Source organism: Buceros rhinoceros, unplaced genomic scaffold, assembly GCF_000710305.1.
Source record: "Buceros rhinoceros silvestris isolate BGI_N320 unplaced genomic scaffold, ASM71030v1 scaffold503, whole genome shotgun sequence".
Taxonomy (NCBI): Eukaryota; Metazoa; Chordata; class Aves; order Bucerotiformes; family Bucerotidae; genus Buceros; species Buceros rhinoceros.
In genome coordinates, this window is record NW_010403991.1 from 17,149 (window position 1) to 31,122 (window position 13,974).

The 13,974-nt window shown below is 38.4% G+C and overlaps 1 protein-coding gene across 1 annotated transcript in view; it reads left to right on the forward strand.

The window, feature by feature from the left end:
* HTT (huntingtin) overlaps positions 1 to 13,974 on the forward strand; it is a 78,550-nt gene that overhangs the window by 17,133 nt on the left and 47,443 nt on the right. The window contains 12 exon segments of the mRNA XM_010133191.1: positions 1,530 to 1,734; positions 2,558 to 2,605; positions 5,868 to 5,948; positions 6,361 to 6,725; positions 8,482 to 8,605; positions 8,901 to 9,019; positions 9,903 to 10,014; positions 11,152 to 11,292; positions 11,930 to 12,088; positions 12,180 to 12,277; positions 12,572 to 12,711; positions 13,522 to 13,616. Coding sequence (XP_010131493.1) covers positions 1,530 to 1,734; positions 2,558 to 2,605; positions 5,868 to 5,948; positions 6,361 to 6,725; positions 8,482 to 8,605; positions 8,901 to 9,019; positions 9,903 to 10,014; positions 11,152 to 11,292; positions 11,930 to 12,088; positions 12,180 to 12,277; positions 12,572 to 12,711; positions 13,522 to 13,616 — 1,687 coding nt within the window.

Below are 13,974 nucleotides of genomic sequence, written 5' to 3' on the forward strand. Positions count from 1 at the left end.
GCGGGGGCCGGCGTGGGCTGTTGTGCCCGGGTTCCGGCAGCCACCAGTCTGGAGGAGGTGCTCCCTGCTGCAGGTGAGGAAGTCCGAGAGAGGGAGGTTCCTCCCTGCGTGCTGCTTTATAACCTTAACATGTAACAGTGCACCTGACCCTCTTTTGACCAATTAAATGTGGGGTTAAAGTACTTGCAGGGAATAATTCCCATTCGTTCATTAACCAAAACAAGGAAGTTTCAGCCCAAACCAGGACATCTGTATAGTATGATACAGCACTAATTTGACATTAAACATTATGAATGTGTTTCTCAACTTCCTATTCATCTTGTTTAAAGATATTTGGTCCAGTGCCTGGAATTGTTGGTAAATAATGACCAGAAATCCCAGAAAAATCACAGAATCATTTTGGTTGGAAGAGACCTTTAAGATCAAGTTCAGTAATCAACCCAGCCCTGTCAGGTCACTACTAAACCATCTTCTTAAGCACAACTTTGTATGTTACTTAAATACTTCCAGGGGTTGTAACTCTGGTGACGCTTCCCTAAGCAGCTTGTTCCAGTTATTTACAACCCTTTCTGTAAAGAAATTGTTCCTCATGTCCAACCTAAATCTTCTCTGTTGCCCTTCTCTGGACACGCTCCAGCACCTCAGTGTCCTTCTTGCAGTGAGAGCCCAACACTGGGTATGGTATTCGAGGGGCAGCCTTACTAGTGCCAAGTACAGGGTGACAATCGCTTCCCTCCTCCTGCTGGCCACGCTATTTCTGATACAAGCCAGGATGCTGTTGGCTTTCTTGCCCACCTGAGCACACTGCTGGATCATATTCAATCGGCCGTTGACTGGCACCCCCAGGTCCTTTCCTGCTGTGCATCTTTCCAGCCACTCTTCCTCAAGTCTGTAGCATTGCAGGGGGTTGTGGTGGCCCAAGTGCAGTAGCTGGTACTTGGCCTTACTGAACTTCATCCCATTGGCCTTGGCCCATTGATCCAGCCTGTCCAGATCCCTCTGTAGATACTTCTGACCTTCAGGCAGATCAGCGCACCTGCCTGACTTGGTGTCATGTGCAAACTTGCTGAGGGTGCACTCAATCCCCTCATCCAGATCATTGATAAAGATAGTAAGCAGAACTGGCCCAAATACACCGCTGTCGACTGGCCATCACCTGGGTTTGGCTCCATTGACTGCCAGTCTTTGGGCCTGGCTATCCAGCCCGGTTTTCGTCCAGCTAAGAGTATATGAAATGTGTCAGCAGTACTTGTTAGGCATTCCCAAAGGAGCTAAAGAAACTTCGTAATCATTATGGTGTTCTTTGATGTGATTCCTCCTTCTATAATAATCAACAGAAACAGAGTTCTACCAAAAAGACGGTTGAATGGCTACAATTAATTGATGTTTTCCCCTTGGAAAAGTGGTCAAGATTAGTTACATCAAACAGTCACTTTTAATGGTCTACTGAAATTTAATGTGGTGTGTGAGAAGAAATGCAGTATGTTGTGTCTTCATAGAGACTTCATCCAGTACTTTGCTGTGTTTAGGTTTATGAATTGACTCTGCATTACACCCAGCATCAGGACCATAATGTTGTGACTGGAGCTTTAGAATTATTACAACAGCTCTTTAGAACTCCACCACCGGAACTTCTCCATGCTCTGACCTCCTCAGGGGGCATTGCACAGGTCAGTGTATCCAAAGATGAATCTGCCATCAGGAACCGCAGTGGGAGCATAATGGAACTTATAGGTAAGATATACTTTTGGTAATTTGAAAAAAGGAGGTGAACATACATCACCCGCACTATTTTCAGCGTTAGCCAAAGTTACGAAGGATAAAATTAATTTTATGGAGTTTTGCACAACTGTTTTTTCCCAGTACAGTGAAAGTTTTATTCCCCTCCTTCCTTTAAGTGGGTGTACGTTCACTGAGTAATGACAAACTGTAGTTTTTTTACCTTACACAGAACAAGTTAACTGTGGTGACTTTTTTCCCCCCAAAATTAATGTTCTTCTCGCCTAGCATCTGACAACTGTGATTCATAAAAAGCCATTCTAATCAGAATTTATATTAACCGAGAGCTCCTTGTTGAATATCAAAACCAACATGAAATTTAAGCATGGCTTAAGTTTATCCGTAACTGTTAAAATTGGCTATCAGTGTTCTTGTCTGTCAAGTGCATGTCCTTAAAATTTTCTCTTAACTACTACTTACCTGTTTCAAAAAAATCAGTGTCTGATTGGATTTCTGTAAGGACGTCTGTATTGAACTAATGGATCATTCTAATATTGCTGCTGTTAGAAGGCAATTCATTAGCCGGACACAATCATAGCAGTGAAATTTAGAGCATTTTTTTTAAAGCAAATTTTGCACAAGTGGCACGGAGAAATAAAAAGTCATTTGGTGGCAAATGATCCCAAAAACTTGGACTTTAATAGCAACAAGTTTGCTATTTATTCATGGCTTCGGTTTGGTGGTTTTTTTCTTTATTTCCATTTGTGGCTATTAGAATTCCTTCATGATTTCAGCAGCCCTGTCTTTGCCCTGATGTGTTACTTTCTGTGATTTGCAGCTGGAGGGGGGTCTTCATGCAGCCCTGTTCTTGCAAGAAAGCATAAAGGTGATTATTTTAAAAAACAAATCTTTAAATGCATTCCTGATTATTTTTTGGTTTTGTTTGGTGTTTTTTTCTTCCCCCTCCCCACTTCATTGTCTTGCTGAACTTCAGTCTTCATTCACAGTTGCCTTTGTGTTAGCAGCTGAGCTTAATCACTGTAAATCTTAAAAGAATTCTGATGTAATTTCTGATACTGTAATCAAGATATTCTAAAATTATTCAAAGCAATATAATTCCTATTTTTACTGTAGTTCACTGACAAAATTACGGTGATGAATATTGATGCAATTTTCACTTTTAAAGGGCACATCTAAAAATAATCTCTCTGCATTCTTCCTTTTGATGGTAATGCTTAACCTTTATAGTAACTCATTAAATAGTTAACCTTCCTGGTTTTGTTAGGCTTGGTTTTTCCTTCTTCACTAATGCACATCTATGTTTGCATGCTTCGATATGATGCTTTTTTATTTCTTTTTCTGTTCTTGATTATTCTATGCATTTTGTGCCTTGCTGTGTTTATTTTCATATCTTTCTTGAACAGACAACCAATTTAGCAGGATTTTAAATAACACAACTTGCTCTGAAGTATTCTTTTCCCAGTTAGTGCATGCATATATTTATATGGTTACCCTTTGATTAAAACTGGTCATACCAGTACTGGAGTCACTCTAGATAGAGCTGTGTAACAGTTTCATTGCTTGTTTTAGATAAGCAAAATGTTGCTGCTGCAGTGGGACTGTGTGTGAGCGTTGTGGAGTCAGTGCAATCAAAGTAAACAGAGATGTGCAATACTGAAAAGAAAAGCTTCAAGAAGAAATAGTTTAAGAGTAAATAAGATTATACAGACTTTAAGGACCATTACAGCAACTAGCTCATGCCCTTTCCAAATATATTCTTCCATCTTTGTGTGCAAGTAATCTCATAATGCTTAAAGAATGTACCTGTATATGCTTTAAGAATAAACCTGAATGTGAAATAGTGGCTAGAGCTGAATGATACAGTGCTTACAGATGCAATTTCTAGTTTAGAAACAGTGGAGTGGAAGGAAGGGTGTTCTGAAAGTAGATATTGCTGCTGCATTCAAAGGTGAGACAGAATGCCACAAATAAGTATATTAATGTGTAACACTTTTAAATGAAAAATGGTGAATCATCATTTTGATATATTGATATATATTTGATATATTTAGCAGTCTTCAAGTTTAACTATGAAGTACTAATAATAGTGTAAGTTCAGTTGAAGTACTTGTTAAAACACTAACCTTTCCTTCACTCAGTGGGAAAACCTGTATGAATCATCAGCTTTTATCCTTTTTTCAAGATCGTGGTATGAAGATTTTGTGGTCTAAAACAATGACATAAATGAATTTGAAGAGATCTGTTCATGATTTTGTGCTTTGTACAGGTTTAATTTCAAGTTGTGAGTTGTTCATTTACTGCTGCTCTCCACTGTAGAAAAAGGGGGGGGAGGGGAGCGGGTGGGTGGGATCAAGCCTGTTCCCAGTTTGTACCTGAAGTCATGTTGCACTCTACTACCGTATAGAGTAGTAGACTTCTGCTGTTGGCCACGGCTGAAACTTCTGTAGCTTTAATACTCCTTTGTGTGTAGTGGTGTAAAGTGAGGCTGATCTACAGAAATCTGTGATCCTGTCATAAAAACTCAAATATTCCATGTCTCTTCAGTGTTAACTGCTTCAGACCAACTTTTAGTTTTGAGCAGCTGGCCTGTATTGGTTGGTTTGTTTCAGCTTCAGAAAATTATTTGCAAAAAAGGCTGAAACCTCATTTTGAGATGGAAGCCTATGTTCTGCATCTTAACTGATTTTTTTTAAATAGTGGAAAAGCATCATGCAGCTTGTTTTATGTACTCATTTAAATGTACAAAGGCTACTATGCCTAATAAGTGTTTTTCAGTGTCCTTCCTCTTTTACTTACTTTTAAAGGTGATCATCTGTAGAAAGCAGGATATTATCCTGGTGTGTTTCATTAAAATGGATGCAAATGTGAGAAAGAATAGAAAAGAATATACTGTCTTTTATGTTTTTCTTTGGGAGCTCCTAGTAGGATTTTACTCATTCTTTCACAGGAGTGTGTAATTCTCAATTAATTACTATTTTACACAGAACATACATGGAAACGTCATGGTTACTTTTCTGCCTTACAGGTTTGAATAGCATAAAATGTACTTCTTGGAGGAAGACTTCTGTAGTGTTACTGCTGTGTATGAAAGCAGTTGGAAAGAAATTAATACAAAAGTCTGTTAATGCTTTTTTTATTACCCCAAGTAACTTGAAAGAGTTCATCTAGAGTTACTAAAACACTGCTGTCTTGCATGGTAAATCATGCAAGTCTACCAGTGAAGCTTATTGTAAATGGCAAACCAGGCTTATCTCAAAGCAGTCATCACGAGTGCCTCTGTCTCAGCAAGTGACTTGTAAGGTCTGGAATGACAAGCTCAGTAGCTCCCCCTGCGCTCTGTATCCTGTCCCATTTACAGACTTCTCACTGCATTTGTGTCCTTGGTTGGCTTACAGGCAGTGTGCATCTGCAGGCATCTTTTTCTTTCCACAGCCTCTATATTAAATAGATATTACTCTGTCAGTAAGAGAACTCTGTGATGTTTGTGTTAGATTGTAAGTGGTTCTTATTTTTCCTATGGCAAGAGAGGCTTTTGCCTTAGTAGTCCTTGAATCTTAATAGCTGTTGCCCATCACCGTGTCCCTCTTAAGATATCTCATGCTTCTAGTCTGTGCTGCTCTTCTCCTGCTAAGCATTTTCCTTTCTCTTATCACTGGAGTTCGAAGCCCCAAACTGCAAGTAGCCTTTGATCATTTTCATAGTCTTAAGGAGGAAGAGGTTATTTATTCCGTTACGTGTGGTGTCTTAATGTCCCTCTGAGTTGAGGGCAGACATCCAGATGCCAGGTATCCAGACCTTGTCAATAAGACATACTTGATGAAATCAGTGGGATCTTAAACATAGTCCACAAAAATAAACCAGAATGGATAAGGTCATAGTTTCTTGAATAGCTACGCTGTTAAATAAAATTACTTAACTGTGTGTTTCCTTGTCACTGCTGTCTGTTTCTCTCTCCTGATCAGATAGTGAAGGACTGGATATTCACTTTATTCATTCTTTTGTCTTTACCATCTGTTTCCTGTCATAGCTTTGAAAAATCTGACTGAAAAAATCTGCTGAAAAATCAGCATTTCAAATTGGCTATAATTTTTGAAAACTGTAAAAGTTTTTCTTGTATCACTTCTCAGGTAAAATACTTCTTGGTGAAGAAGAAGGTTTGGAGGATGATGCTGAAACCCGATCAGATGTCAGTGCTGCATCGTTTGCAGGTAGCTGGCTTTTCCTTGAGCACTGCAGTCAACCTGTGCTGCTATGCATTACAAATCCATTCTTTTATTGCTCTGTGTGCAGTACAAAAGTGACGTGTTATGGTTACTAGGAAGTGGATGGGCACTCAAAAGACATGCTAACAAAACTGAAACCATAAATACTCCTGGGTATAAAGCTTACGCTTACCTAATGAAGTTGACTGCATATTTTTTTTAATGGATAAGATGTCATATTGAACTGGTATAGATGGAACGGCATCTTACAGATGCTAATTTCCCTCCTTGTATTTTAATCGTTTAGTTACACACTTTCCTTACCCTAGTTTAATATGTGGCTTACTATGTGATATCCATGACAAGAGTGAAATACAAGTTTAAACAAGTGGTTGACTCAAATGTCTGTGTTTTGCAGCTTCTATGAAAGGCGAGATAAGCAGTGAACTAGCTTCTTCATCAGGTGTATCAACAACGGGGTCAGTAGGGAGTTCAGCTGCTGATCCTGCTGGACATGATATCATTACTGAGCAGCCACGTTCTCAACATACGTTGCAGTCAGACTCTGTAGACCTGACAAGCTGTGATTTGACAAGTACAGCTACTGAAGGGGAAGAAGATGATGTGCTTAGTCGAAGCTCCAGCCAGATCAGTGCTGTCCAGTCAGATCCTACTATGGACTTGAATGATGGTACACAGGCTTCCTCACCAATTAGTGATAGCTCTCAGACTACTACGGAAGGTCCAGACTCAGCTGTAACCCCTTCGGACAGTTCTGAAACTGTAAGTGTGCAACGGGCAGAGGGGGGTTCCCCTTCTACTGAGGGGCCCAACATATCTCAGAGCTCTTCCATCGAGGGCCAGACTTGGATTCATCTACTTACTCGTCTTCTACTTTTCCATCCTCAGCTAGTAACAATGGAAAGGTCAGCAGCTCACACCTCTATTGGAGAGCTTGACCTCCTTTTAACACTTTCATCAGTAGTTAGAAACTACAAAGCTGTAATCAATATGTTCAGTGGGTAGGTCATATGAAGACGTTAACAGATTCTCACTCACTGGAAAAATTTCTGTCAATATCGAAGGCCTGACAAAAATATCCTCTTAGGAGCATATCCTTAATTTTGTGTAAATATATTAATAATTGATTTGGTACAGGAGGTCTAATGGAAGTGGTAAAGGGTGAACAGTCTATTTGGAATGCTAGAGGAATACTTATGAACCTAATGCTTCGCATTGTCTTCTGCCTGTGCTTTTTCACTTGGCAACAAACTCTTTGTTTTCCTTTTTATTCCATCTTAAGAATTTCTCTTATACTGAGCAAATACTGCATGATTTGCTGATGTAGCAGTTACATATCTAATAAACACCTGAAATGTGCATACGATATAGCTATTTAAGAAATTTGTCTCTCGTAGGCAAAATAATTATTGGGAGCAAGAGCAGAAAATGCAGAAAGGGGAAAATTAAAGTTGTGGGTTTTTTTTTTTTTAAACATTATCAAACTTTTTAAAGTTTCCTGATAGTAACTTCAGAGGAGTGATAGTCTGTTACTGCTACAAAAAATGGTAACTTTACAATTATAAGCAAACACCCCTGCAAGCGTGAGGATGCAAGAACAAAGGGTGATTTAATCTAAATTAAATGTAGTCAGTGCAGAGGCCGAAGTGAGCAGGTCTTTATGGACTAGTTGTGTTTCTTGCAAATTCTTGTCAGACTGTTGGATGTGTCAGTTTCCATACTGTTTACAAGCAGTAATTAAAAGTAAAATTATTTTTTCATGATTGACAAAGTGGCCGTCCCCCTTGCCCACATAGAGGCTTTTTGATGAACAATTTCCACGTGCTTATAAAGCCAAGGGGGTGACTGAAGTATCTTGTCTTCTGTGAAAGTTACAATGAAATGTTTTACTTGTGCTGTGTTCTATTATCATTATTTTTTTTTTTGTCTTTTATAGTTATTTTCCCATACACCTACGGCCTATGTATTGCATTGGTACCAGAGGTCAAACTCTCTTCTAGAAGCGTCTGTTTTAGTAGTCTCTGGTTTAGAATGAAGAGATTAAAATACATTTAAGCTTATTTGTGCTACACAGTGTGTTCTCAGTTTGACTGTACATATCCAGGATGAGTGAAGTTTTGGGAGAGTTTTTCAGCAAGGGATAAGTTCAATTTGTGACAGAAAAGGTGTTGGTTGTGATTTGTAACTGCTGAAATAGCGGGACAGCTGTGTTTTGCGATAAGGGATCAAGGAGAGCTGCAGCCATGGCAATGCACCAAGCATTCAGCTTTCTTACTGTTGATTTCCAAGTTCATGGCTCAGATGGTAGACTGTCAGATGTAACTTTGGCATCTAATAGCCCACATGCTGGAGAAGAAGGGGAACTGCTTTGGTGCCTGCACGCAGCTGTACACTAATATTTATCAGGGTCATATTTGCTTTCAGATTATTTCTAGATTACTAACACTGCATGTTTGAGACTCAGTACTGTGTGTATCCACTTACCAAGTTAGTCAAGTTCTATCCTTGCATTGTGTAGGTTTTGGAGGGTGCTGAAGGACAGTATTCTGGAATGCAAATTGGGCAGCTGCAAGATGAGGAAGATGAGACTGCAAATATCCTCCAGGATGATTCATCAGAGTCTTTCAGAAATTCTTCCATTGGTATGTTGATACATGGGGGGGGTGGACAGACAGACACAGAACTGTTGATGTCTTTAAGGGAGGTGTTAAGGTGCATCTGCTGTCTAACTTCCAAGGGACTGAAGGTTCACGTGATGGATATGAAAACCAAATAACTAGATTGAAATGTAAAATATCAAATGTATTTCAACACTTCTAATGAATCACTTGGTTTGATCACTGCTAATTTATTTTCCATGTTTGTGTAATTAAGTTCAATTAAAGCACTTTTAATTTGCATCTGAAATGGTATTTCATTAATTGCCTCTTTCTAAAGCTCTTCAACAGCCTCACCTGTTGAAAACCATGAGCCATAGCAGGCAGCCGTCTGATAGCAGCGTAGATAGATTTACATCAAAAGAAGATGCAGCAGATCCTGGTGATCATGAAAATAAGGTGAGAAGTTGTTGCTGTGGTCTGGTGTAAAGTGTAAAACCACCAAGTTTAAAAGAAAAAACCCTACAGTTGTGGTAATGTATGTGGTAAATGTGGATAGCCTGTATTTGTGGTGCACTTCATTATAGGTCAAAATAACTAAGATTGAATAGTAAATCTGAGTTACAGCCTGAATTTCATTTAACATAAGCTGAACACACAAGTGTTGCTATTTTGAATGCCATCACCAGCAAAAACATTACAGAACACGAACCTGCTGAGAACCGAAACCCCTTTTGTCTGTGTGTTTAGTAGGGTGCACTGATACTTTATTACCTAAAACATCTTTGTCCTGGTTGCTAGCCATGTAGGTAACTTTATGATCTCCTCGGAAGTTACGTCTTACTCTCTGAGCCCATCTTTTGTGGAGAGTCTCATGCCATTCTAACCACAGGTTACTGGTTTCCTCTTAGTTTTTTGACTTTAGCTTTGGACTTTTTTCTGAGCTGGGGCAAAAGGAGTTTCATTCGTGGCAGGCAATTAGATCAGCTCGGGCTACTAGGGCGCTCTACATGTGAAACTACAGAGGGTTGTCATTCTGCTTTGGACACACCTTAGGAATTAATTGCTTCTCATACAAAGTTTCCAAAGATCATTGGTGACCAAGGTAATTCTGAAAACAGTTGTTGTTTCTGTGATAAAATTAGACCAATCCTGATACTGGACACAAACTCCATTGAAAGAATTCCGTTTTAAGGACTTCTTTTGGAATATGTATTAAACAGATTTTTGTATTACCACCTTTATACATTTGAGGATGCACAGTATTTCTAAATGTTGTTGTGTGTATTTAAATTGAAGATTAATTTTTATCTATATAAAAATTGTGATTTGTCTTCAATAGCCCTCCAGGGTAAAGGGAGACATAGGTCACTATACGGATGGAAATTCTGCTCCTTTAGTGCACTGCGTTAGACTTCTATCAGCATCTTTTCTGCTTACAGGAGAGAAAGGAGGTAAGTTTCTCTTCAAGACTCATTGGTTCATTGTCTCTCAACATACAGATAAGGATATGTGATGAGTTTACTCTGTCTGGTCCATGATGGTTTATGGATTGTGTGAAGCTGCAAGGACAATCTAGCATCAGTATTTCGTCAGTGTTGGGTGCCCAGTTTGTCCACTAGAAAAGTATCAATACCTCAGTAAGGAAACAATTTTCTGAGCTGCAGTTCATTCTGTAGAAACTCTTGAAAGCAGTTCAGAGTAATATCATTCTTTGAAGTACTTGTCTTAATATTTTTGCAATTGATTTTGTTTTACAACACCTAATTTGCTTTAGTTAAAACAAGATTAAAAGTATCGCTGCGAGCTTTATCACTCAATTGCGTTTGAATTCCTTGGTAGATTTTTTTGAATGTACTTGAGGTAGAGGAAGTGCTCTTGTACCCATTTGTGTTTGGGAAGTGTAACTTCATGTTTTAAATTACTCAATTATAGTAAATTGACCTAAGATTTTTTTCAAAGACCAAGCTGAAGTTTCAAGTTGAACTTCCTCCACTTGCAAATGCTGTAAGATGTTATATTAGCGTGGCCATTTTTCATGTGTTGTTTTCACAGGGTGGTGGTCAGAGAGCAGATTTTTGACAGTAGGTGAATGTTAGAGGAGGCTGTTGGGGCTCAAGAGCAGAATGAATTACTTTTTCAGCATAGTAATATGTAAACGTCAGCAGGGATTTCCGGAAAGCTTTTATGGTGTACCCTGCTGCTTCCATGTTTTTGTTTGTGATTCATCATATATGACTGTAGTGAGCATTTAGGACATTTGTTCTTTTTCCCTTTTCTAAACTGTTATTTGTTTACGTGCTCTGCTAATGTAGTTTTGTTTTTGGCGAGGGTGTAGAAGCTGTATTCTCATCAGTGAAGGAAGTGAGTTGGAAGTGGGTATGGTTATTAGTTATTTGGGGGGGGTGTGGGCTTTTATATAAAAAGCCCTGTATAACTGCTGCCTCTAATAAACTGGAATTCCTTGCTTTGCCTTTAATATTTTTGTCCAGGCTAAGCTATTTGTCGTACAAAGTTACTAATTAACTTAAAAACAGTTCAGGAAGTTTTTAAATAGTTTCCCCCCACCTTTTTTTTTTCCTTCCTTCCAGCTTTAGTTCCTGATAGAGATGTGAGAGTCAGCGTAAAAGCCTTGGCAGTAAGTTGTGTTGGAGCAGCTGTCGCACTTCACCCAGAGTCTTTCTTCAGTAAGCTGTATAAAACACCCCTTGAAGCAATGGGAGAAGAGTATGGTATGCTGTAGTTCACATATTCCATTTGAATACTGTGTTTGGGTTTTCAGCTAAGTGAGGCGGTGTCTATATTGAAAACTCTATAAATCCAGTTTCGTATTTGCAAATGGATACTGCACCAGTTGGAATGAATGTGCAGTCTGGACTACTAGCACATGTGGGCTTTTTTGGTAATAAGAGCTGCTGAGAAGTTGAAGCTGTTTTAGTATAACAGGTTTATAGAAGTGGGGTTTTTTTCCATTTATTTCAGGCCATCTTATAGATGGTTTATAAGCTATTAGGTTAATTGTTGTAAATACTACAATGTGCTTAGCTGGGACCTGGAGTATTCAACGTTTTTGATACTAATGGCAGCAAAGATGGTGTGTTGACCAAAGCTCTTAAGATTTCCCCAGAGCATTTCATGCACAACTGAAGTAAATCACTAGCGGTTTTATATGTGATCACTGGTCTGATAGTGTGAATGATCTGTAGATTTCACCCAGGATCTCTGGAAGGCAGATCTAAGGTGGGCCTGCTGTGAATAAGCTGACATTGATTGTGCAGTAATTAGTAACTCCACTCAAAAATTTTTACGGATCAGTGAAGTCTGAGACGAGTATTTTTAAAATAAAGTAGTTGTAACTTATTTTCTTAGAGGAGCAGTATGTATCAGATATTCTGAACTACATTGACCATGGAGATCCCCAGATTAGAGGAGCTACTGCCATTCTGTGTGGAACGATTGTCAACTCCATTCTAATTAAATCCCGCTTTGATGTGGAAAAGTGGCTAATAAATGTCAGAAGCTCAACAGGTAACAATTTATTTTAAGGGTATCTTTTTTTTTTTATATATGTAACCCAAATTTTCTTTTGTTTCATTGCTCTAAATTCTTTTCTTGTTAGGAAATCTGTTTTCCTTGGTAGACTGCATACCTCTGTTACAGAAAACGCTGAAAGATGAGTCCTCTGTTACATGCAAACTGGCTTGTACAGCTGTGAGGGTAAGCAGAAAGAGTAATTTATTTGCACCACCACAGACCACAGGGTAGTTATTTGTTGACTAGGATCCCACTATGCTCAGGTGTATAAACATGGAGCAAAAATTGACTTTTTCCCCAAGAACTTTGTTGTAGAAAACATGGATTCAGGCACAGAAATGGAGGAACCAATAGCTGGAAAATAGTTACATTGGTTAGATCGCATAGCAACGTAGTCTAATCATGATATTTCTAGTCAAATGTACTGGTATGAGCTGTATTGTAACTGGGTGTTGTGTTTTTTTTTTTTCTTCCCAGCATTGCATCATGAGCTTATGTAGTAGCAGTTACAGTGAACTAGGTTTACAATTAATTGTTGACCTCCTTACACTGAAGAATAACTCATATTGGCTAGTAAGGACGGAACTTCTGGAAACACTTGCAGAAGTAGATTTTCGGTAAGTGTTTATGTTTTTCCATGGGTGTTGTATCGGCAGTGCAGAGATGCTGTGTATAGGAATCTGGAAGCAGTATCTTCTGAAACATTAACAAGTTTCATAAAACTTAATCCAGACCAATCATTCCTATAAAGAATGTATGAATTCCTATGTCAAGTTACTGAATTTACTACCAAGCCCAATCCTAGTAACACTGTGTAAAATTTTCTAGGTCAGTGCTTTGTTTTATCAAATCATGTGTAGATCTGTGAATTGAGAAAGACCCTATAATCTGGAAACTAAGCTGTATTTTGTGTCCATTTGTGTATTTTTATAGAAAAGGTCCCGAACTTGCTCTCTGCCTTCCTTCTGGTCCTCAGTTTCTGTTATATTGAAATTAATGTGACTTTACTTCATTTTCTTCCATTCCCTCATTCTCTACAAGTTCTTCCAAGCTGACAGACAAGAACACCTTTATATGAAAATTCTTCAAGATATTCTTAGTCATAAAAAATTGGACTCCTTCTGTATAGTGACATTTGGAATGTGTTACCATCTTCTCAAAACAGTATGATTCTTCTCCGCATGGGAAAAAAAATACAATTACAATCATAATGTGTAAATAATCTTTTTTAACTAAAGAGGAGTAATTCTTCTGTTATACTAGCCAGATAGTAGCTTAGCAAATAGCTTGCCTTTTCTAATGGTAGCAGAAAGTGTGTTTACTTACCTTTTCCCTGCAGTGGTGTTTTTAAAAAAGAACCGTCGGAGCACTGAAGAAAGGAATAACGTTTTATGTTAGCTAAAGTATTGCAAATTGTTTTACCGTAGGCTCGTCAGCTTCTTGGAAGGTAAAACTGAGAGCTTGCATAGAGGTATTCATCATTATACTGGTGTAAGTAAATTATTTAATTATTAGTATGTTTGTAACACAGTATATTGCCTTTCTGGGTTAAGGTACCAGTGCCATTTCAGCACTGCAAGTTGTTGTATGTTTTGTATAAGTAGGCTCATGTTCTGAGACTTCTTACAATTGGAAAGATACTGCACCACTGAGATTCAAATATCTTAGTGTTCTCTGGGGGGTGGGTGTGGTTTTATTGTGGTTTTTTAACTTAAATTCTTGGCATTTATGTATATAAGTAGTGTATTTGGTAATGTTAAGGTACATCTGTGAGACAGATGAAATTCCATTTGCTAAGTATCTTTTAACAATCTGGTCAAATTTTGAAAACATTCAATGAAGTTCATTGATAATTTATTTTCTAGCTCCTAAAGCTTCAG